This window comes from Artibeus jamaicensis, unplaced genomic scaffold, assembly GCF_021234435.1.
Source record: "Artibeus jamaicensis isolate MK-2021 breed Jamaican fruit bat unplaced genomic scaffold, CSHL_Jam_final scaffold_369, whole genome shotgun sequence".
Classification (NCBI taxonomy): domain Eukaryota; kingdom Metazoa; phylum Chordata; class Mammalia; order Chiroptera; family Phyllostomidae; genus Artibeus; species Artibeus jamaicensis.
In genome coordinates, this window is record NW_026522042.1 from 31,424,751 (window position 1) to 31,450,069 (window position 25,319).

A 25,319-nucleotide genomic window follows, 5' to 3' on the forward strand; every position below is an offset into this window, starting at 1 on the left:
AAGGAATCACAGCTTTATAAGTTCGGTGGTATAGAATTATTGCACAGTTGTCCCCCATCAAAGTGATTTTAAAATCACAGATTTTGTACATCTAAGCTTTTTACTGAGAAGAACTAATGCCCAACCAATCGATTTGACTCCAAGAATATGAATGTAGAATATTGCTAGGAGACAGAGATACTGGGTGGGAAGCTCATCATTCGTACGGAGATCCAATAGCTGTGTCTTGGAATCCGGGTTCTGTCCATTGTTAGATGGTAGTGATTGGCATGCTACATAATCTGTCTGATCCTCAGCTTCCTTTGATGCAACATAGAAACAGAATCTCTTCTCGTGTTGCTAAATGAATGAGGTGCAACAGTAATGCATACAATTAATCTGCTTACAAAAATGCTTGGCCTGGCATATAGGAAGTGCTCATTTTAATATCAATCCTACTTATAATGGGTATATTTTCATATTTTATTTGAAACCAAGTTGCATCATTGACATATACTTACCGTATATGAACCTATGATAAAGAAGCAGAATTCACATATATTTACTTTGTAACAACTACATACGGAATAAGTTGCAACTAGTTCTTTTCAAAATGATGATGTATTGTTAGTTGAATATGTTAAGCATTAGAACAGTTTTAGGTTAAGAATTTTTCTCCAAAGCTCTGGTTTATGAGTTGGAGAAAGTGATGGGTAGGTTGAAAGGGGAGGAAAGTGAGGTAAACAACCTTTGCCTGAAACCATCATTTTCTGGTTTTAAAGAACAGAAAAATCACCATTTCCAAAGAACTGCCATAATTGAAACACGTCAAAGTCTAAGGAAGTGTTTACTTTCCCTATGACAGAAAATATTATCACAGCTACTCTTCTGGGTAAGAGCTATAAATACGTGCCATGAAAAGGTTACTGACATAAAAAGATAATAGAAAGAACATGTGAATGGAAAGTGAATTGGGGCACTATAGGAAACTGGGAAGTTAGCTCATTGTGAAAGAAATTCTCCATCCAGGATCCAACTAAACAAAACGGCAATGGCAACCAGACTCTTCCCACTCGTCTTTGTCTCTATGTTTAGCCAAACGTAAGAATAAATTAATCTATCATGCTCTGGACTTTCCAGCTTCACACACATGAGCATTGCGTCTATACCAGCTGTGTCCTGGCCACTCCATCTCCAATCAGAGGCTGGAGATGGCCCACCTTTGACCAACGGGAGATTAAAGGGCTGAAATCAGAGAAAGGGAAGTTGGTTGGTGTTGACTTTGAAATGAAGATCAAAGAAAAATGACATCTTGGAAGTTTCCAAATCAAATCCATTTTACATTGCATGAGATGAGGGTGAAATCTAAACTGTGAATAATTGCTAAATGAGAGGATTAACTTAAAAACTATAAAATGGAACACGATACAATGTCACAATGTAATTAATATGCTTGGCCTTCAGAGTTGAGTACAGATATTGGCTAGATTGGTTGATAATGTCTGAGTATAGTGTACTTAATACTTTTATTCTAGTATTCATTTACAAGATATGCAATTCATGGGTATATATTAACCAAGGGCTGCCATTCAATAATCTAATTTTAAGTTACAGGTTTTGAGGACTTTTATATTTAAATTGCAATCTGTGAGACTGTAAAATTAGTTTCACTAATTTACTTTACATTTTAAGACATGAGTGCACAAATCATTATATACACTGAGTGGCCCCTTAGACAAATAGGGACCGAGGCTTCCCACGAGCACTTAGCCATTCTGATGAGGCTAAAAGCTGGATCTGTGTGACTCAGGTCTGGAGTGAAGCTAGATTTTGTTTCGTTATAAGTTTTTAAAGCTTTCTATCAAATAAGGAGTGCTTCTATTACTTTAAGTAAATGTAAACATTTGCATGATTCAGTCAGCATTTGGAAGCCAAATTAAGAGAAAATTGTCCCCCATAAAGTCCCTGCACTGGCCACAGTTTGGGTTGCAGTCATTCTGAGACTTCGGTCTTGTTCCCACTTCAAATACGTGGGTGTAAGTAACTTTTCTGAAAATGTCATAAACCAAGCATCTCCAGTCGTTCCTCAAGTAGAGGTGGGTATGATACATGTACTGTTGTACCTCTTTAGAGGGTTAATAATGGGAAACGTGAAAGTGTTTGGGATCAGTGAGCTCAATTTCATTTGAAGACATGAGAACATAAACTACTCCTAATAGACAACATCCTGGATTATTAGAGGCAGAGGCAGGCAATTATGATTGATATTAGATCCCCCAAAGTTTTCAAGTAGTAAACATATAATTATATTATGTATTAAAGCAGTATTGGAAGTTCATAGTGATGATACCAAATGGTGAAAAACAGGCTGCCTTATATGACTGACCTCCCTAGGGAACACATAATGCCTTCTTTTTACACACATGGCACAGCTCTCACATACTGCATCGTCTAGTACTTAGTCTCCCAAGTCTTCTATACACACATGTACAGTTCAACCAGAAAGAGAACTTTGATATAAAACATCCTAGCTCCTTTTTTGGCTCAGTATTCTGTAACCCATCACTTCTTTTTTTATTACCTAATGATGACCTGCAAAGGGAATAGTGAAAACTCCTAAGCTTCAGTTAGAGATAATCTCTACTCATAAAACAGGGTTTATAGCGCCCTTGACTGCTGCAGGGGGATTGAAAGTCAAAAGGTCAGCTGTTCAGGGCACTTCCCTCATTTATGATACCTTACTAAGCACAGAGTAATCCCCCAGGTGTTGGGAATAGACAGCTTTCCAGCAAACGTGTGGGAATAAAACAATGGTTCTAAGAATGGCATACACAAGGCTCTTGCATTTTAAGTTGTGTGTTCAAATGATGTCTTTTTATCATCCTAAAGTGCTTTCAATAAATCCCCTAAAAAGTTCCAATGTAACTAAAATATATTCTATTCTTATCCCCACCTCATCTGTGGGGCTTCTCTAAAGGGTGGTCGAGCTCCACCTCTATTCTTTAACTTTGCTTGAACTTGCATTACAACATGCACAGTTATTTTCTAATTAGATTTTTATCGAAATTACACAGTTTAGTAACAGGAGGTAGGAGGAAGAGGATACTTGCTCAACTTTTGGTATGCAACAAGCCCTGTGCTAAATTCCTTTTATGTATCTATAGCCTCACTTAATCCTCATGCAACAATATGAGGCCAGTGTTATTTACAAATTAAGAAAACTGAAGTACAAAGTGGTGAGCCACTTAGCTGCTCAGAGAAATTCTATTTGAACAAGACTAGTGTGACTCCAAAGGCCATTTTTTTGTTATATTTCCCACTTGCTTAAGTCATTTTATTCTGTTTCTTGTTTGAATGCCTGTCCAGGCATTTCTTTGAGTAAAGATATATGTGTGTGTGTGTGTGTGTGTGTGTGTGTGTGTGTATCTGTTCATTAGTGTCTCAGGATAACTACCAAAGTTCTTAAATTATAGGTGTTCCAAAATGCTTGTTGACTGGCCTGGTTCTGAATTTTGAAACAAAAACTGCTTAACATTTACATTTATATTCACATTTAAGATTTTATCTTGACTAAAAATATAAATATATGTTATTTTTCCTATTTTTACACTAAGAGACAGCTTTTTTCCTCTAAAAGTTAGCATAGAAAAAGTTTGCTTTATTATTTTATGAGAGAGTCAGGGTGGTAAGAATACCATTTCTCAGAAATCTGAACGTGCACTAGGCACCCACCTTTGTCATAAACTTGGTAATTAGGAAAGACATGTATCTAAGAAACAGAGACATGGCAATTACAATGTCTCTATGCACTCACACTAAGGTATGAAGGGCTAAAAATGGCCAAATGGCAATTAGTATCTTGAATTATACTTTATATAAATTATATCATATCCTGTCATTGCAACATTTGTTATTTAGAATTTGTTTACAGAGTCTGTCATTAGAAAAAATTACTTATGTGGTTATTACTGCAAAACTACTCACTTACAGATGGCCTTTCCTGAGACCATGTTAATGTGGACAGCACTCGGGCTGTGGAGATATGCTCCCGGGGCCTCAGCAGACAGGCTTGGATCTGTGTGGTGGTTGTCTAGGAAACGCTTGCTTTGAAACTCAACTTAGCACCATTTCTGGACATGGTTACTTACAACCAGTGCACCCTCTGTCTGAGACTCTCTACAGCATTGATAGAACTAGAATCTGCAACTACAGCCTTTCATCCACCCAGACACCCATCCATCCATCAATCCATCCATCCACCAATGCTTCCCCCTACCCTTCCACCCTGTTACTTCTATGGGTAGAGCATATAACTATGCGCTGGTGGTCCTGAAGGGATTCTGACAGCTGTAGTGCTGCCCTTAGGATGCCCACTGTGTATTATGAGGGATGGGTAAATACTAATCTTTTAAGCAAAAAAAACTAAATTGTAATAATTCATTTCAAGTAGAAAAACAAGATGCATCATGAGTGTATGACAAGGGACCCTCCCTTGAGACCTAAAGAATAAGTGACAGCAAACCAGTTGTTGAGGGATGGGAATTGTGCTCAAGGCAGAGGGGGCAGCTTTTGCTGAGACCCAGAGAGGGTGGGGACCTCAGCCTTATTTTGAAAGAAATAAGTTGTCAGTGCTTCAGTCTAGAGACTTTCCCTTATTAGGCTGGAGCTATTGGTCAGAGAAGATCCCCAGAGTGTGATGAGAATGTAGGATTTACTCAGAGTACAGTGGGAGCATATTGAGTAGGACAATGACAAGATCAGAACTCTGCTTTTCAATTCTCACTGAGGTAGCTCCCTGGAGAGAAGTAGGAGAAGGGTAGAAATGACAGCAGGCTGCCTTAACTTGCACGGCACAGTCTAAGAACTCATCCTTTCCAACGTCTGCCTACATTCTCAACCTGAACTTCCTCACGTGGAAGCCCCGGCTATTTTGGCAAACCCAATCAAAAGTAAGATTCTTTTTTAAAAAATGTTCCCAACATACGTGGATTTAAATGTGGGCTTACCACATTTAAAGGAGAGCCCCTAACTTTTTCAGCTGTGAGAAAAAGGTACTATGCACTCACATGAAAATTTAAATTATTATGTAACAAAATGACTCTAAAGTCATAAGAACAAATATTTTTCAAAGACTTTTCACTTAAATAAATCACCAATTGCTTAAAATATATTTTGCTTCATATGTTTTGCTCCATTTTTTAAATGTCTTAATTAAATAGAGATCTAACTATTCAATGACAAAAATAAAATGATTGGATAGATCACGGCACTGCTTATTAAAGCTTCCCATTATGTTAGAGCAATTTGAAAACTAAAGGCAACCAAACATTTTAGCCTTGCTGTAAATCTGGTGACACCATGTGGATTTAAATTTTTTAGGTTTTGTCTTAGTTTAATTTAATTTTTGTTTAAAAACTGGTAACTGTTTTATACATCGACAGTGAATTCCATATTTGATACACCCATTTACTATCAATTAACTACACCAAAAAAAAAGAGAGAATCCTGCCTACAGTTATTTAGGTTGTAATTTTTCAAATGAGGTATTTTATTTAGTTTTTCTGTAATTTCACAGAAATTATAGAAAAGGAAATATAAAATTAACATGGACTTTATCACTGATTTAAAATACAAGATTTACTAGACTTCATGTCCTACAACACATAATGCTCTTCCAAAAAAACCCCAACCACTTTAAAACATAGTGACAAATATGTGCAATAAATGACAAATGATGAGTTTTATTAACAGACAAAAGAATCAAAAGCAGTAAAGATGACATATGCCCAGAATACTTGAGTAGTAGAGTGTCAACAGAAAAACCAGTGCAACTAGTGTCTTTGGTTCAGGTCAGAGGCTCAGGGAACCTGACAGGTAGCATTAGATTACTCAGTAATGAGCAAGAACAGGACTCTACTGCATGTATAAATTCACCTGAATACAGACTCTGGCTTCAGGCCTACAGATGACAATACTCGAATTTCTCCTTCAGGAGTCATTTGGAGTAACCAAACTCACAGACACTGGCAACACAAACACATACTAGCACACACAAGCCCCTGAGTGTCTGTTTAATTCTGTACAGTAAGTCATAAAATATAACTTGCAAGTATACTGAGGAAATGTGCTTCTTCTCCCTCCAGGTAAGTTATAAAGGAGACTTTACTCCAGTCAAATCAGTAACAATGGCAAGTACAGCCCTCTGCAGAGGAGGAACGTCCACTGGGTCTGAGAGCTCCCCCCCCCACACACACACACAGGAAGAGGCCTAGAATCTTCTAGGATGAAGCCTAGTCCTTTCCCTAGGGTAGGGATGTCCCCACTACTGTCTTCCCCCTCCAGTCAAGTGCTGTGCAAATAATTTTTGCAGAGCACCAGGATTCTTGTTTCTCTATTTAAAAAATTATTCATCTACTGAACAAATTTTATTAAGGGCTTTACTATGTGCCAAGTATTATTTGAAGTGCTGGGGATAAAGCAGGAAAAAGTCAAACATAAATTCCTGCTACTATCTCAATATTTAGCATAGTAGGTAGATTGCTCAGCATTAAGAAACCACCCTTAACTCCAAACTTTCCCTTTAAACTCTGCTTTGTAATATTGAGGTGGAAACTCTACAAATCCTATTTCTGCTCAGCTACCCATTCTTCATTCACCTCTGTCAATAGGCCACACAATGAAGGACGAGGCCATTGAGGAAGGTGAGAAATCTTGCTCCTTCCCCTCTGCTCCTTGTGGTCCTCTTGTTTGCTCCCAAAAGACTTCCTCTTTGATGGCTGCAGACATCTTGTCATCTCCATTCACTTCCCACTAGCTCCTTATAGACTTTCTGTTGGTTGGTTCCCTGTGGACTTCCTCTTGGCTCTCTAGATATTTTATTTTATTTTACTTTATTGTTTTATTTCCCCCCATCAGCATTTATACTCTCTATACCCTCTCCCACCTCCACCCCTCACCCCTGCAATGACTACACTGTTGTCCTATACTCTTCTTGACTCATCACTTTGGACTTCCTCTTAGCCTCCTATAGACTTCCTGTCTGAACCCCGTGAACTTCCTGCCTGCCCCCTATAGACTTCTTGGTTTCTGTTTCCTAATGGACTGTGATTGATAGAGATACTGATAAAAACTAAGTAGGAAAGTAAAACAGAAAAAAGAAGAGGAAGTATGTGTAGCAGGAGAAAGAATAGGTCATTTTAGATGGGTGGGCCAGGGAAGTCTTCATAGTAATCATGGCATTTAAGAAGAAAACTGTCATATATGTGTCCAACAGATCCAATCAGTCTGTTCTTGTTGAAATGTGAGTCAAGAAAGATGCTACCAAAGGAAATTGGTCTCGTTTGGCCTCTTCTTTTACTCTCTCTGAAATGGATGTTATCTTAAACAGTCACTCTCCTTTGGACAATCCCAGACTTGGATCACCCTCCAGAGGGAACGACCATAGGGTCCCATTCCCACTCTTCCAAGTGGATCTTTTTTGCTATTTTGAGGCTGATCTTGTCCATGAAAAAAATCCTGGTCATACTGACTGTGGAGCACTGTTGCAAACAAAGATCCTTTTGGCAAAGTATTCTAGTGACCATGATATGGGTCAGTATGAGGTTTGTGCTTGGTGGTGAGAGAGAAGCACAGACCAACACAGGGATATCAGAAGCACTAACCACTAACCAGTCTATTCTCTCCCCACTGGTACGTGGCCTAGGTCTCCAGACCACAAAGTTCTTGGTTTGTTTTTAAACTCTCTGACATATATGCCAACAGTTAAATTCCCTTAACTGACTATTATTCATAATGTAAAAGAAATAGCATCAACTGTGTGTCAGTGAAAACATCACTGGACAGAGAATTTGAAGAAATGTCTCTTACACCTGTTTAATCTCCACCTGGCTTTGTAATATTGGACAAGTCAATCTGTCCCTTGGTATCTCAGGTTCAACACCTGAAAAACAAGCAAAGTGGAACAAAACCATAAATTGTATAGGTAATTTTCTCTAATCATCTAATTTTTGTTTACAACTAATAGTAAGCTGATAGAATAATATATGGTCCTTTCAAATATAAAATATTATCTTATAAAATATTCTTTTGATCCCTTTCTAGTAATTAAAACATTCATTGTTGTCAATTCCATTTTTTACTACATTTATGTAATTATTGAGTACTGTCAGTCAGTCAGTTTTCCACACTCACTTTCTAAACATTCTAATATCCACAAATCTTGGTCACACTTTATCTATGAACCGCCCACATGTCTCCTAAGATGGACACATGTCCAACAGGGTGCACCGTCACCAGCCTTTCAGATAGTGGCGGTTTTCTTTCAAAACTCATAGTATCTCTTCTGACAATCTCCATGTTGACTCTTTCTTTATACTTCTGTTTTATTTTTCTAGCTCATGAACATTTTTCAACATCGTTGAAATTTTGGCAATATTTCAGATAGTTTTCTAGGATTTATTAGGTGCTTTAGAGAAACTCTCAATGACTAAAGTTTCCAGAGAATCCCTGGAGTTTGTGGCTGGAAATAAAACCTTGTATAATTCAAACCAGGGTCCAGAGTAAGTCTCCAACCAAGTGAGGAAATTCTTAAAGAGACCTGAGAACTGTGGTATTTACAAGTTTTCCAGCATTGTTAAAAACATGAATAATTACATTTTAGCGGAAGTGATATGTATCCTACGTATTAATGTTGTAACAAATATTATGTTTTATGCAAAAGGAGGTAAAATTCAGTCAGATTTTGTTCCAAGGACTTGATATTATTGTTGTCATCATTATTATTATCGCTAAAGTGCTAATACAAGCAGATACAAGTTTAAAAAATGTCAGACACCTTATGAATTAACCAGTTCTAAGTAAAATATGTGCTTCAAAAGAAAATTTAGAGTTTTTTGCATTAGTTATAGAAAAATATCAGATAGCTGGATTATACAATTTTTATGTTTATTCATACTTCAAAAGAGGTTGAGAAGATATAGTATCTTTGTTTGTAAATTTTAAATACATATATTACAAGATAAAAATAATTTTGATTAGCATTTGCAGAAAATGAGGGATATAAGATAAATAATACAAGGTGTCTTAAAGAGTTTGCCCCCTAGTATCAAAAACTAAACATGTAAATAAATAATATGGAACAAATCCACGTATTTTCACAGAAGGCCCTGATACATTACAAATGGAGCCACTAAGCTTAGAGAGGGCTAGATGTCCAAGGATGCAGCATTAAGGTATAGATTAAATGAGAAAATCATTACATTTTACAGAGAATTGATGGGGATGCAATGAAAAGTCATGTGAATGACTGCAGGTCTCTATTAGGCAGCAATGGCCTCGCGATCAAGGGAAGCAAAATGGCACTGGGCTTTAGGTGCTGGTTCTGGAATCAGGCCACCAAGGTGCAAGTCCCACTCTTCTAAGATTTATCTTGGGAGTTGTTTGTAAAGTGGAGATTATAAAATGGCTTGGGAGAAATAATCTCTAAAATGTGTTAATGAAAGCACCTAGCACAGACCAACTTACAGAATTGTGGTGTGGGTTTGGCAGAAGCAACCATTTAACTGCTAAATATTATATACGCACACATTTAAATGTGTTATACACATAACACACACATTTAAATTGTTCTAAGGGCATAAACAGTAGGGAGAGATTTATTGAATTAAATTTAGTAACCTGAGAAAAATGACTATATTTGGTAGCACTTGAGCCATGATCTTGTCACATAGTCATGCAGTTCTTTTCCCATTGTGATAGAGTGTTACTCCAGGCATGTGGAGGCAAGGAGACAAGGGCTCCTCTCCCCTAACTGCCATTCTAGAGCTATATTTTCAAGTCAGGAGGAATAAGCCACCAGCATCTCTCATCTTCCCAGATCTGTATTTCAGAAGCTCTATTCCAGGCAGTCATGACCATGAACACCCATTTCCCTTCTACCACACAGCCCCTATTCACAGCGTGGAAGCTCTATTCCAGACTCAGCAAACGAAGAAAAACAAAACCCAGAATATTCCCACCCCAGTTCTCTTGTAAGGCAGAGGTTTCAGCCCAGGAAGAAAAAGCAGGGAAGACCAGGTGATATCTGCCCCACTCAGAGCTTCACTCATAGAGCAGCAGCGTTACTCTAGAACAAGCAAGACAGCATCAGCCCACGTTCTGCCCAGGAGGAGAGGCGAGCTAAAAGAACAAGGAGTTTACCTGAAAGGCTGACTTTATTTGGAATAGAGTGTGTGAATGTTTATGCCTAAGGGCATTGTTAAAAATCATGGAGCTGTTGTGGTGCTGGGGTCAGGGGATGCTCTTGCCAACCCCTTTTGGCAGGCTCAGCCAGACCCTTCCCATCCCCAATGAGACACTTTTGATCTGTCTTCTCCAGTCCCAAAGGCCCCGCCATGCTGAGCTCAGTTCTGTGGGGGGAAGGAGGCGCTGCACAGCCCTGGTACCTTCTGAGCACATCTCCCTCAAACGCTCTTATCCAGGAATTAGATGGCCAGTGGGTTGTGTGGCTAAAACATGGTGGGGAAGGGATATTCTTGCCCTCCTTGCAGGCCCTGATCCCAACAGGAGATTCTTTTGACCTGCCTTTCAAGTTCCCAGAGGGCTCTACCATGTGGAGCTGGCTCCTGCAGTGGAGCTGGCTGGCTGCACCCAACCTGAGCCTGCAGTGTGCTCCTCCTAGCGGGAGCTCGGTAGGGTTGGAGACTCTGGCAGAAACTAAGTGGTATGCCTATGGAGCAAGGGCCACTTTCCCTCAATAAGTGCCTAACCACACTACTCCTGAGCAGGAGACCCAAAGGCTTGGTCCTCCTGACCCCGGTTGTCTGGTCCCACCAAGCTTGCGCTTTATGGAAGGTCTGTGGGTTGTGTCCAGCCTGGCCCCACTCTAACATCTTTCTTTAGAAGGCTCTGGAGGAAGACCAGATAAGTGAAAGAAGCCAGAGAAAGACAAGTACCATGTGATTTCACTACTATGTGGAATCTCAGGAACAAAATAAACAAATAAAATAGAAACAGACTTGTAGATACAGAGAACAGACTCAGCTGTCAGATTGGAAGGAGGTTGAGCTGGGTGAAAAAGATAATGAGATTAAGTAAAAAAAAAAGAGCAGATGCAGACAAAAATATGGTGATTGCCAGCGGGAAAGGAGGTGGAGGCGAGTAGAAGAGTATAAAGGGGGGATAATGCTGATGGAAGGAGATTTGACTTTGGGTGCGAAACATAGGATACGACATACAGATGATGCGTTATAGAGTTGTGCACTTGAACTTGTGTAATTTTATTACCCAAAGTTATCCCAATGAATTCAATTAAGAAAGAAATTGATTGTATACCCTGTATGTTATTTAAAGTTTCCTAATAGTTACTTTTAAAAAAGTGAAAAGCAAGCGTGAAAATAATTTTAGTAATATTACTAAATCCCATATTTTAACAGGAAATAAATATAAGAATTACTAATGGGATATTTTATATTTTTTACATTTATAGGATGTCTCATTTTGAACAAGCCATATTTCAAGTGCTTAGTTGCCACAAGTGGCTGGTGTCTACCATATAGGATCGCACTGATACAGACATTACCAGAAGGTCATTGTGGCTGAGAGCCACTAAAACAAATTTGGTAGGGGGTCATTTTTGAACCCTTTCAGTAGGGAAATCTCTAAGGCCAGGGCAGTTTCTGCTAGTTTTTAAATAATTTGCATGTGGTTATTGAAATATGAAAGGCTATAAATATCTGGGAATATAACTAGGAAAAAATATCCATTAGAAAAAGCATATTATATCTTTAATTTCCAAAGTTTGTCAAACACCATTCGCTTACTCACTTATTCAATTTCACTCTAAGGACATCTTAATATTAACTATAAGCATAGTAGCCATGGATTTGAAGTACTTTTTGTTTTAAATTATTCAGTTCCTTACACTGAAAACTGGTGAGCATTTGAAAGCATAACACCCAGACACTTTAGAGATATTTTAAGAGCTCAAAAAAATTAAACAAAAGGGAGAAAACCAACTAAACTAAAAGTTGGCAAGAAATTATAATTTTATAGAAAATCTTGTTTGGAGCCAAATTCCTAAAAAGACATTGGGCCTGTGGTAATATGTTTCTTATTAAAACAGTGAGAGTCTGTGTTTGTTTAATTCACCAAATTTATTATATCAAGAAAAAAAGAAGACATTTCCCAAAGAATATGGGCAATAGTCTGTTAACCTAATATTAAAAGGCTGATATGAGAAAAGAACTAACAAAACAAAACACCAAAAAAATCATGGAGCTGTAGTTGCAAGCAATTAGGAACAGGCTGTTAGCCTCATGATACACATGGAAATAAGCAAAACAGGCCACAGAGTAGAAGTTCAGCAGAGACTCAAGGAAAAAGACATCAGAGAGGATTCCCTGTGGTGTCAGAGTGGTCTCCAAAGCAGGCAGCACCTTAATCTTGTAAAGGAGGTTCTCTAACCAAATCAGACTGTGGAGCAATTTATGTCACAGGGTGTCATAAACAAAAAGCAGGAAGCTAGTACTTAGTGTAGGCTAACTGCTGAGTGTGATACCAACAGAGTAGCATGGGCTAGCAGGAAGACTGGGCTTGCCAAGGCACCAAACAAACAATTAAAAAGAAAACAACCATAACAAGTGCTGGAGTGACAGAGGTGGTCATTATCTGGAGTTGCTACATTGTATAAATCTATAATGTTCAGTTTTCAGCAAAAAATATATATATATACACTCATATATTGTGAGTATATATGGATATTACTCATAATATTCATATATATATATATATATATAGAGAGAGAGAGAGAGAGAGACAAGTACCATGTGATGATTTCACTACTATGGTACAAGTACCATGTGATTTTATATACATATACATATATACATGTACATATATATATCATGTATATATATATACATATATATATGACATACAAAGAAAGAGTGTGACCCATACACAGAAAAATAACCAATTAAAATTGCTTCTGAGGGGACCCGATTATTGGTCTTAGCAGACAAAGACTTTAAAACAACTATTATATAAATATGTTAAAAAATCAAAGGAAACTGTAGTTATAAATTCAGACAAAGCCTACAGACAGTGTCTCATAAAATACAGAATAAAATAAGTTATATAAAAGAATCAAAAGAAAATATGATGTAGAAAAGTATTATATCCAAATCAAAAAATTGACTACAGAAACTTAGCAGTATATTTGAGCTACCAGAAGAGAATGAGTCAACTTTAAGATAGACCTATAGAAATTATGCAATCTGAAGACCACAGAGAAAAAATAATGAAGTAAAATAAGTGGATCGTCAGAGAAATGTGGGGACCATTAGCATACTAATATATGCGTAACATCATTATTCATGTGTTACCCACACCTACAGATACACACACCAATACACATGTTGAAATACAAAGACAAAAGTCTTGAAAACAGAAACAGAAAGACCACTCCTATGTACAACAAAGTAAGATAAACAGCTGACTTATAATCAGAAACAATGGGATCCAAAAGGAAGTAAAATGACATATTCAAAATGCTGAGGGAAAAATAACAGCAACAATAAACTGTCAACCAATACTCTCTGTCAAGTAAAACAAAACCATAATGGGATACCACTTCACATTCAATAGGATGGCTATGATAAAAAGATAGACAACCAGTGTTGGCCAGAATGTGGAGATATTAGAACACATGTGCATTGCTCTGTATGTGAAAAATGGTATCACGACTGTGTAAAACAGGTTAGAAATTTCTAAAAATTTTAAGCATAGAATTTCCATATAACCCAGTAATTATACCCATGTATAAACTCCCCAGAAATGAAATAAATTTCTGCACAAAAACTTGTACACAAATATTCATAGCAGCATTAGTCACAATATCCAAACATATTCCACAAAGGACTAGAGCAAATGTTCCCAGACTCAAATCCAAGAACCTGGGGGGAAACCGTTTATCACCGTGGAAACTGCAATGTCTTACAATTGTAAACAACCTTCTTTAGTTGAATAACACAGTGTATTAAACTCTTAATTAGGCAATATATTTTCACCTAAATATAATAGTTTTGTACTATAGGTGAAATCAAAACAACAGGATATTGGTTATTTTCCATAACCAGGGATCTTGTTTTCAAAGTGTTCTCCCATAGCATCTACAAATGTGTGTGAGTGACCACAGAACAAATAAAAGAGAATTCTACTGACTGCTGGCTCCCCTCAGATAATTGGGTCAATTAGAAACCCTGAAAAAAATGCTTAACTGTAATCTACATGGAGCTTAATTAAAATCTGTAAGGATCAAAAACAACAACACTAATGAAAAGGACCCATCATCCAACATAAAAGACATGCTAGTTTTCTTTGTACGTTAACAGATTTGGAAGATGACGGCTGTGGTAACCATCAATCAGGAAAGAAATAACAGACTTGGCAGCCTCGGGAGGGACATTCCCATTCAACATTTTTTATTATCTGGCTAAAGGGAGAAGACTTCTTTACCCTCCCTTTTTCTTCCTTAAATTGCCTTTGATTTGTCTTATCATCTGGCAAAAGCCCCCAAACCTCACACCCATAAGTCTAATTGAGGTCATATTTGTTATGACCATCTACAGACAGAGCGTCAGTGAAGTTGGGATTAATGTATTTGGAAGATTAATGGTAGAAGCACACAGATTTCTCTTCTATTGACCAAAATGTTAAATTTCAGTGTTCATTAACAAAAGAGGCCCTTTTTTTCCTGTTCTTTTATACTTCTTTAATTTTCACATAGTTGCCATTTACAACTTTCACTACTCTTTTGAGTTCAAAGAGAGTCACAAATCTGGGAGAGTTCTGGCTCACAGAGACCCTAGCATCAATGAACCTGCACCCCTACTGGGTTAATGGAAAGCAACTCGCCTGATTTCTGCAAACACATCCAAGGATTCTGGGCTCTTGAAGGGCATGGCACATTTCCCTATCACACAGATGGCTTCCATTTCTAGTCTAAACCTTTGTTGAAGAAAGCCAAGGAAGAACTATGTTCCTTTAGTGCATTACACGAAGAGTTTAGCCCTGTAATAAGGAAGATCTATTTTTCTTGGGAAAACATGGAAAAAAATCAGCAGCACTGTCTTCATGCTTAACAAGTTTGCCAAATAACCACCACCCTATCCTTGGCAACTCTCTACTGTATCATTCCCAAACCAAGAGTCTTCTACAAATAAGACATGAGACCAGCCCATACCAAATTCCCTGAAAAAGTAGAAGTTAATATTTTTTATAAATTTACAGGATTTAGCATTTGCAAATATTTAGTATTTTAACAAGTTGCTTACAAATGCTCCTTCGTCATCCACTGTTCACATACAAATACACAAGATCCTTCTGATATATAGAGTATGATTTCTCCTTTTCAAAAGGAAAAGAAATTTAAGGCAGACTTAAAGCATTTTCTAGAGATGTAGCAAATGTTCAGAAACCTATTTGACAAACCTTTAACATGGTCACGACCTTATGGTATTTGGCTCACACATTTTCCCTTTGCTATCTAAATTATGTTCCTCCTAAATTACGTGTGACAAATTAGCTTGCACTCAAGAATATAATTAGCTTTTCTTTCCTAAAAATATGAACCTATTTTAAGAAAAGTTAAAGACAAGTCATTAGGATTTCAGCTTGGATCAGCCTGAGAGATGCAGTATCTTGTCCACAGGGCCAGATGCCTCACACTCTAGGGGTCCCAGCAAACTGGACCACGTGAAGCATCTAAATGATGTTTAATGTTTTAATCTCATATTAAGATAATGGGGGATGCACCAATAGAATCATCAGTCCAATAAAATCAGTACTTTCCTGCCATGAATTCACCAACCCATTTGGAATTAACACCTTAATTGAGAAGTTATGTTATTCTCATCAGAATGACAGAAGTAAAGTGCTTTTAAGCATCTGATCAAATAATTGCCATGGCCAATCAGCTGAGTACTGTACACTACTCAAAATGAGGGCACTTCTCCAGTGCTAGTAATGGACTGGTAGTTTAAGAGTCCAGCCATCCTCTAAGAAGTCAGTGCCTGCACAGGTGGCCACAATTTCTTATGCACAGTTTTCAAGGTGCGGTTCTTTCCCACAATTTGTTCTATCCTACAACAACAAAGGCGATGAAAAGCTAGGCATGTGTGTTATTTTCAAATGGGCCACAGAAGGAAGGAAGTATGGCATATTTTAGACCAATTACTTGGCAATTGTCTCATGATTTTAAGATCAAAGAAGCCTGCACTACAACCATAGAGAATCAAGCTAAAATATTTCAAGGGAAATTGGTCATCTCTCCTCTTTCACACATCACTGCCCCTGCCATCTCACTGCAGGTAGCCACAGCTGTACTCACCAAACCTTTGCAGGTTGAAAGAGCCACGGAGGAATTCGTGTGGGATCGTAAGGAGCCTTGATAGAAGCAGAAATCCGTGGGCGGGAAAGCCTGCAGTGATTTAACGCCTCCCTTTCCCAATATCTGTATGACGAATCCAGGAGCCACCAGATCGCTGGAAGTCTTCAACTCCATGTGAAAGTCGTGCCTGAAACCTTTCAGCCGAAGGTGAAGAGAGTCCACTCCGAGCTGGGCCAGGGCTCTTTTCCTCCTCTGAGGGTGTGTGATTTGGTGGGACACATAGTTGCCATGGTAGTCAACCTCGTAGGGAGATACCAGATCATATTCTGAAAGTATAAGAGGCAGTGTGACTAAGGAATGGCAGCATTCTGAAAAGAATACAAAAGTTTTCACAATTTATTTCTAGATGAAACTTTCGCTAAGAATAAAATGGAGACATTGTCAACATCAATCCATCTGCAAGTCCAAACTGTACGATGCACAGAATCATACAAGAAGGAAAATGTTTTTCTTTACAAGGGAAGTCACTGCTGCTTCTGTAATGTGTTGCACCCAATCCAACCAATTCAACACTTCAAAGGAAAGCTAGATGGCAGACCAAATAAAACTAAAAAATGGTCTCTGGTGGTTATATTTCATAATTTTACTTTAGAGCAATTTGCATCATTGTAAACATTCCTGTAGTTTTATTTTTTCTGTTTTTTACAAACATCTCTATTGCTAAGAAATTTTAGCTTAAAAGTACTTCCAATTTTTTAGAAAACACTTAAATATGAATATGATGGGCTTCCTTTGCTGCTTATTTTTGATATTTAGTTATCAAATCACTGACTACATAGGAGAAAAGGTGGAGGGCACACACATTCCAGGTGTCCCAGATGTTAACATTTGGAAATGTTCACATGTGTATTTGCTCCTAATGAAAGCCACTGTTGACCCTCCAATGGGCCTGGGCTCTTAACACTTGATCATATTTCACACTCCAGGGCCTTTCAAAGAGGTGTAGCACACTCTTCTTCCCAGTCCCATTTACAGTACGCTAGCATAAAATGCATTCAACTAAATGATTTCTTTTTAAATAGTCGAGAAAACCCCAAGGAGTTATCAGATTTCTGGGCACCCATACAGGTCTGCAGAGCTTCAATCACAGACACTCTTACAGTTTGCATTCCGTGCACATCTGAGTCATTTCCTCTCTGTGAAAAGTACAGAGAGAAACTGCATCCGAATCCTGGACAGTGGCCTCCACTGCCTTCCTGGAAATATTGTAGTTTTCTTCTCCAAAGAGGTTGCTCCCTTTAGAGAAAATTACTTCTTTTCATTTTATAACCAGGATTTGTTTTTTCAGTACCATCATTAATGATATCATCTCTGCTCTTCAAAGGTCAGGGAAAGGTTGCTTCTGTCCCAAGCAGGACAGAACTTTGTCTAGCAAGGGGTGGCTTCATGCCAGGGGCAACTGTCCCCATGTGGTTGGTCACATTCTACTCTCCGACTCGGACTTTCGGACCAGGTGATGCTGAACTTGTCAAGGCTGGGGTTAAAATTTTCTTAGTTAACGATGCCTTAGTTTGGTGTATACCTTTCAGATAATTAAACACAGGGTATAGAGTCTCTATTTGCATAACAGTGATGAGCCTGCATATCTTCCAAGAGGGCCTGCTGCCTAGCCTGCATTTTTTTCTAACCATCAGAAAGTAGCAGGTTAGTCTGACATCAAGCCTTCCTCCCAAGACATATTTGAAACAGATGTCAAGCTGAAGCTCAGAGAATGCTGGAAAGCTCTCCCCCTGCAATGAGTGAACATCTTTACAGGCTCTAAGTGCAGATTCCTCTTACGTGCCTAATGAGACTCTGATACTAATATTCTTCTCCTGATTCTAGTGTCCAAAAATGTGTGTATGTTCTTCTTTTATTAGCAATATACCCTGTTAAGAAGCTGTTCTGTTGGATGCTTAGAGCTGGGGCCCTTTCTGCCTTTGTGTGAGCTGAACAAGGTTCTTGGAGTCTCAGATAAAATAAAACATTGTCCTACTGAAGTGGCATTTGGTCACACGTCAACAGTACTTGAGTGATTTTCTGGAAAAATAAGGTTTTTTTCACAAATAAAACTCTTTTATGACAAGTTCCTGTCTACATATCCGTTTGCTGCCCAGCCCCCTTGCTGAAGCCCAGGGCAGGGGAGGGTCTGAGGCCAGAAGGCCAATCTGAACAAGAAGTGGAATAACGGAGGCTTCACCTCTGTGACCTTAAGCTTCCTGTTTCCCCTGCTCAAAAGCTTTGATGTGGGATCCTTCCGGGTCCATTGCTGGGCCCCCAGGCATGGCTCTGCCATACAGGTACAGATGAACGGGCACTGGTGAGAGGGGCCACACACAAATCAGACAGACAGCAGGTTCGGGCAGACAACCTGACAATCAACCATTAAAATATACGTCAAAGCAGGGTACTGTGACATGCAGGGCAAAATACATGGAATTACTTCATAATTTTTAGGAAAATGAGACAGTGAAACAAATTCAGTTAGACTGTGTACAATGACAGAGGAAAGCAAAAACACATCAAGATTACTTTGTCTGGTCTGAGTGTGTGACCCAGTCTGTCCTGGGCCATCCTGAAAGACAAAAGTGGAAAGCATGTGGCCCAACTGCCTTCCTCATCCCCACTTTCTGGACAAAGGGGACAGACTGGTGTGACAGGGCCATTTTGCTATCTGTCACCTCGCTCCACCCCCAGGACTCTCAGGAAGCATTCCCCTATCACCACTAGTCGGTCTCCATTCCAACAGAGGCCCTGGAGCAAGGACAGAAGCATGTGGGAGGTTCCAGAGACTGGCTAATGTGCACATTTATTGCACTTGAAAAAATAATTACCATTAAAAAAATCAAATTGCTTCCAGATGATATAAGCCATAATCTTATAGCCTTTATTTTGGATGGCAGATAACATCTATTTTTTGAAACAATGGCTGATAAACCTCTTTACACTAACACATGCAGTGTTGTGCTGATAAATGTGTGACATAAACGTGTGACAACCAGCTATCTGGGGGGAAAGACAACAGGCTGGTTTGCGGCATTTTCCAATTTCTCTTGTGTGAATACTCCCACCATGGCTGATTTTGCTTACCAATGTGTGACATCTCTGAACATGGACTTCAGAAGAGACTCACAGGAGCAGGTTACTACACAGTATTTCCACCATGCAAATACTATTCCAGCAAATAACCTCACAATCACAGAGGCTAGTAAAACATAGTAAAAGAATTGTGAAGTGATGATGAGGTTTGAGTATTTTAGCGGTTTGCACTATGAATACTTCTGCTGTAAGTTTATACGCTTTAACTTTCAATAACCAGTTTGCAAAATTCCTGAAAAGGTACCAGTCAACTCTGAAGGACTGGCAGTTGCTGGCCCCAGCACCCTGGCCCCAACCTCACTCATGGTGACCAATGACAATCCCTTTTGAGAGTCAGGTGTGGCAATGTGCTATGGCTGAAGACCTGGCTTTCGATTTATTCCAGTGGTTCTCAAACAGGGGTTACTACCCTCCCTACCTCAGAGGACAAATGACTGGAGACATTTTTGGTTGTCCCTTAGCAGGAGTGGACAGGGGTGCTATTGTAATCCAGTGGGTTGAATGGAAGCAAGCTGCTAAGCGGTCTGGTCTTCAATGCACAGGAGAGGCATTGACGACAAAATGTCAACAGTGAGAAGGGGGAGAAATGCTACTGTAGTAAAAAAAGTAGTCCTTCAAATCAAATACACTCTCACTTATGAATAAATCTGTGTGAAAAGGTCATAGCTAAAGAATTCAGTGAATGAACAAAATAAGTATAGCATCTCCCCATATTGTTTGGAGAGCAGTCTGTATATAGTTTCAGTAAACTGAAAATTTTAAAATAACTTTTGATCTTATGTTTTAAGATTATAATCCCCCAACCTATTGGTTTGTGATTTTGAGAAAACTTAATGTGATTCCTGACCTTTGAGAATCCTTTAAATAAGACCGTGGTCCTACGTAGATTTTTTTTAAGGAGAAAAAATGCACATGGCTGTTTCAGTCAGCACCTTGGACTACTTGATTTCAAAAGATTTTCTGACCACAGCGTCAGACCTAGGAACACTCTGGTTTCAGACCGAGAGTGTGAGGTGTGGGCCACCTGGACGTGTCCTTGGGCTCACGTGCCCGGCTGCAGAGCCGGGTTTGCATACTGTGTCCTCATCTGGCCCCTAGTGTTGTCACACACTTGAAATCTGCCACGGTGGGAGTGATGAACCCACGACAGCAAGCAAATGTTCCAAATCAGAGCTCCCAAGAGCCTCTTGCTAAACATTTACACCACTGGTAGACCTGATAGACACTGCCCTGCCTCATGTGGTGTGAATATTTGAATTTAAGTCAATATAAATTTCCAGAGCACAAACACAGATCTATTATGTCCAATGACATAAGGAATTTGTAAACATTCCTGGAAGCTTAATTCACTCTAGAATGAAGAAGTTAGCAAATTTGTGACATGTCTCTACTCTTAACAAGAGCCACAGTTTTTATTATAATGGTAAATAAGAAGGAGAAAACATTTAAATCTACTATTAAGGAAAAGCAATGCTAAACCAGCCAAAATGTAATGGGCATACCTAATGTCCGAAAGTAGAATTTTTCAAGTTAGTTATCCTTTATTGTCTTCAAAGACAACGAAGTCTTTGAGTGCTCTTTCCTATTGCATACTTACTTCAGACAACCAGCAACATTTGTGGTAGTGTTTTAAATATATTTTAAATAAACATTACAGCCAAAAGAGTTATTTTAACTTATACGAATATAACTGTATACTCATATACAGTAAACTGACCTCAGTTTACTGGGGGTGGGGGATGGGAACACAGTTCATTCTTGTTCTTCTTTTTCAGATGGAAACAGGTAACACTGCTGAGTAGAAAGTCTTTCTCTGGTCATGCGAAGGTTGTCCCCGACAGCCCCCCTCCCTCCGCCTAGAAGGTTGGAATGAAAGACCTAAAACAAATGCAGGTGGGGGTTGGGAACAGTTTGTCCGCTCTGCAAGACCTTTGCTGGTGACCCACTGCACCTTCCACTTCAGCTTCTGACCAAGCAAGGCAAAGTGGCTGTTGTGAAAAATCTGGGCTGGGACAGGGGCCGAGGTGCCCGGGGATTGGAGCCCCGTGGCGGCCAGGCTGCGCTCCAGCCCATCGGGTCCGTTCTCCCAGGGTTTGGAAAAGCGTGCTCCACAGAAGTCTTGGCTGCCCCTCCTGGAAATAAACGGTTCTCTGTCTATAACGCTTTTATCTCAGAGGAAGCTTCATAAAGTACTTTGGAACTCTCCTGAGACCTTCGGGAGTCTTGATAATTGAAAAAAAAGAAACCCTAAAGTTTTTACAAAAATCTTTTTTAAGTGTGAGGGGTAAATTAACTTCTAATGTGGATAATTATATTGTAGACGGCCTTGTAAGAGGAATAAACAATGCGGAGGACCAGGCAACCCCAAGAAGGTGAGCTTTAAATACACAGTGAGAAGTACTTTTTAAATATTTTACATTGCTTACATCTAGCACCCTCTGGTGGTCCAGGCAGGAAGAGGCCCTCAGGGCCTGCGTTCATCTGATTCATTACTTCATCCACTGTGCATCCGTGACTATAGTCAACCGAATTTCAATGGTTAATGCAGACATTAAATTACTGTCTTTATGTAACGTTATCAAGGTGAAGAAACCGAATCAGGTATTTTTAATTATTCGCTCTAATTTTCAAGATTTTCTGAAATTATGCCGCGATAATCCAATTCCGTTCTTCCTTCAAAAGTCATTATTCACAGTTAAGATGTCCATTTATTGTTGAAAATGACGCGACTACTCATATTTAGTGGTTGCCGATGTATCGGGCTCAGGTTAGAAGGACGGAGCCGCGGAAGCCCCGCACCTGTGCTCCCATCCGCCCCACGCAGGTCCGGACACCGGGGTGCGTCCCCAGGAGCGGAAATTCGCAAACGCCGCTGGTCGGCAGCCAAAGTAAAACCACACGTCGCAAAAGGATCAGACTTGTTTTTGTGACAAATTATGACCCGGGATATGGACATGGCTTATGATGTCGCAATATGCCAACTACCCCGATTCTTGACGAGCATCAACCTTGAGACGAAGACCTAAGTACGGAGAGACAATGGCTGCCTCTGCCTCCTGTTCTGAGTCCAGGACAGAGAGACGGCAGGAGTCGGGGGAAGGAAGGGGCTGCTCTTTGTCATTGCTTGGATGCATACATTGATACGGCCTGGAGATTCCTCCTTGGCTCTGTCATGCTCTTTCAGTAAAATATGTTCCCTTGCCTTTCCCCTAGTGTTTGTGGTAATAACGCGGGCGAACCCGTGCCGGCGTTGTCTCGCACGGAAATATAATGTAAATACTGGTGAAAGGGGACTCAGGTGCTCCCTGTAAGAAGCAGGGCAGGGTCGTAGGTGTTCCTAGAGTGATGATCATTCACAGCACCTTAAAAACCAGCGTTAGAGGGTCACCAGCTGTTACACTGCAAGGATTAGAAACCTGCTCGTGGACTTACCGCCCTTTTCCACCCAGGCGGGCCACTCCGCGGGACCGGGAGGACGCTGGACGCTCCGGCTCCCTGGCGAGGCCGCTGAGGGTCCCAAGGCGCACGCAGGTGCCTTCTGGAAAACAGCGGCGACATCTCGGTGAGACTGGTGGCAGAGCGAGGAGAGCCGCGGGGAACCCTGAACCCCTGTCGGGGACTCACCTGCACACCCACCTGCGCCAGCAGTAGCACCCAGAGAGCAGCGGCGCAGCCGGGGCTCCGCAGTGCACCACTGCCCCGTGCGTCCCGCGCGCGGTGCCGGAGCAGCGCCCCCGCGGGGAAAACGCACGGCTTCATTCTGGGGCGCTTGGGACCGTTTCGGGACCCGCGGGATGTTCTGCAGCCGGGCAGCCTGCAAGTGGGTACCCGGGACCTGATCAGATTGGAGAGCAGGAGGCTTCCCCTCCGTGACTCTGCCGCCTGCGCGGGGGTTATTACTGTGGCTCAGCACCGCGCGGGGGGCGGAGTGGCGCCCTCGGCGGCGGCGGGGGCGGTGGCGGAGCACCAGCCCGCACCGTGGGAGAACAGGGGGAGGGGTTGGAAAGCAGGCAGGAGAGGGGGGGAAGAAGGTAGGAGAAGGGAAGCAGATGAGGGGGAAAGGGGAGTTGGAGAGGAGGGACGCGGAGGAGTAGGGCAGGAGGGGAGAAAAGAGGAGGAAAGAAGCAGACGAATGGCCAGTGGGGTGGAGAACGGGGGCAGAAGGACAGGGGCAGGACCAAGGCTCTTGCCTGTCCGTAGTCACGAAGGGAGCCCGGTGAGCACAGCGGTGGAGAGGGGGCCGGGGGCGCGGGGCGGTGAGCAGGTTGGATGGCCCGCCAGTCACTCCACAGGCGTACTGTCTGGCTACCAGTGTGGCCTTGCCTAGCTTAGCTGTGCCGGGCTCCTCCAAGTCCCGTCCTAGAAGGTGGTACCCGCGCATACAAAGTCAGGGACACCTGCCGAAGGATAGCGTGCGGCTGGACTCGCCAGGGTCTCGCTGGCCCCACCCTCCTGTCCAGTGGGGAAAATGGGGTGCAGACTGGGACACTCGGACCTCCCGAGGAATACGCAGATCAGAGTCTGTGTGCGTTGCTCTGGGACTTGTGAGGTGATGGGTGAACTGGAGGTGAAGGAAGCTCCTTCTCTGTGCCATCTGCCCTGGGATGTAGGGCCCTCCTGGCCTGGGAGTAACCGCTGCTCTCCACTGGTCTTGTTTCGCCAGTGCCTGTGCTGGGGTTTCTAGGGGCCTCCGTGCAGCCTTTGGGTGGGAAGAGATGGGCTGCTGTGCCAGCCTCACCAGGGGGCCCCCCCGGAGCAGCAGGAGTGTGACCCACAGGCCTGGCAACAGTCGCAGCCTGGTTCTGCATCTCTCCCCAGTTTGTGTGTGTACACATAGGTGTGTGTGGTTTTACTGTGAATGGTTGTGTACATGCACTTGTGTGTGCACATATGCACATCAATGCCTGCTTGTGTGTGTACATGTATGATGTGTATATACTCATACATGAGTGCACTCACCTGTTAGTACCTGTGACTTGCTCTGCCACACTGGTTGCTCTTCACCTTCCTGAAGTTACCTCCTGCAGGTCTATGGTCTGTGTTCCTCATATTCAGTTTAGCCAAGATTTTCGTGTTCGGCATATTTTGTAGAGGAGGCTGAAAAGGAAGTGGTGGACGTGGTCTCCGGACTCTTTGGCGGAACTAGCCCTGAGCCTGGAGGTGCCTCTTGCCTTTGGCAGCCCTGCAGTGCCCACCATCTTCGGCGCTGACAGCAGTACCTCCTTCCTACGCAGGGGCTAGTTCTTGTTCCACAGCTTTCTTTCTACCTCAATCTCTCGTATTCATTTATTTAAAACGCTATTGAAAGTGTGAGTGTATTTTACATAAAGGCCTGTATTAGGGATGGCTTTAAAAAAACCTGCCATCCTCCCCCTATGAAGTACCTGTCAGGTGCGTGTCTAGGTGTGCAGGTCCGGGAGCGTACATGGGAGGAAACTGGAGCCTGTCTTCGGGCTGATCATCAGGGACGCACAAAGATTGTGCAGGAGGCAGTTGCCCTTTGTCCTGAATACAGGGCACCGCATGCTTGGTAAGTAGGGGTCTCTGATCATCTCTAATTAGGTCAAATGTAGCCTGCAAGGGAGTCAGTTCTCCTAGTCTAGCTACAATCACATGAAGACACCCAGCTCTCTTTTTATAAGTTCAAACAGATGCAATGAAAGAATGACTAGTAGAAAAAGATTCACTTTTAAGATTTTTTTTTTAGTTATACCAAATGAGTCTCTTTCCATTGTGAGGAAAGAAACAATATTCTTTACAATGATGAACATTTTTCCAGGTCCTTTCACTGTTCACTGAGTTCAGTGTTCATCGT

The 25,319-nt window shown here is 41.1% G+C and overlaps 1 protein-coding gene across 5 annotated transcripts in view; it reads right to left on the bottom strand.

Moving 5' to 3' along the window:
* ADAMTS16 (ADAM metallopeptidase with thrombospondin type 1 motif 16) overlaps positions 1-24,482 on the bottom strand; it is a 125,854-nt gene extending 101,372 nt beyond the window's left edge. For 2 of the 5 annotated variants that reach the window (XM_053657414.1, XM_053657413.1), the window contains exons 1-3: positions 23,129-23,417; positions 22,937-23,042; positions 16,367-16,692 (exon numbers count right to left, since the gene is read on the bottom strand). In XM_053657414.1, coding sequence (XP_053513389.1) covers positions 16,367-16,692; positions 22,937-23,042; positions 23,129-23,263 — 567 coding nt within the window. In that variant the 5' untranslated portion in view covers positions 23,264-23,417. Of the gene's footprint in view, positions 1-16,366; positions 16,693-22,936; positions 23,043-23,128; positions 23,418-24,463 lie in introns of those variants that run through there. The other 3 variants (XM_037154368.2, XM_037154369.2, XM_037154370.2) reach the window with 3 other exon arrangements.
* Positions 24,483-25,319: the final 837 nt, after the last annotated feature.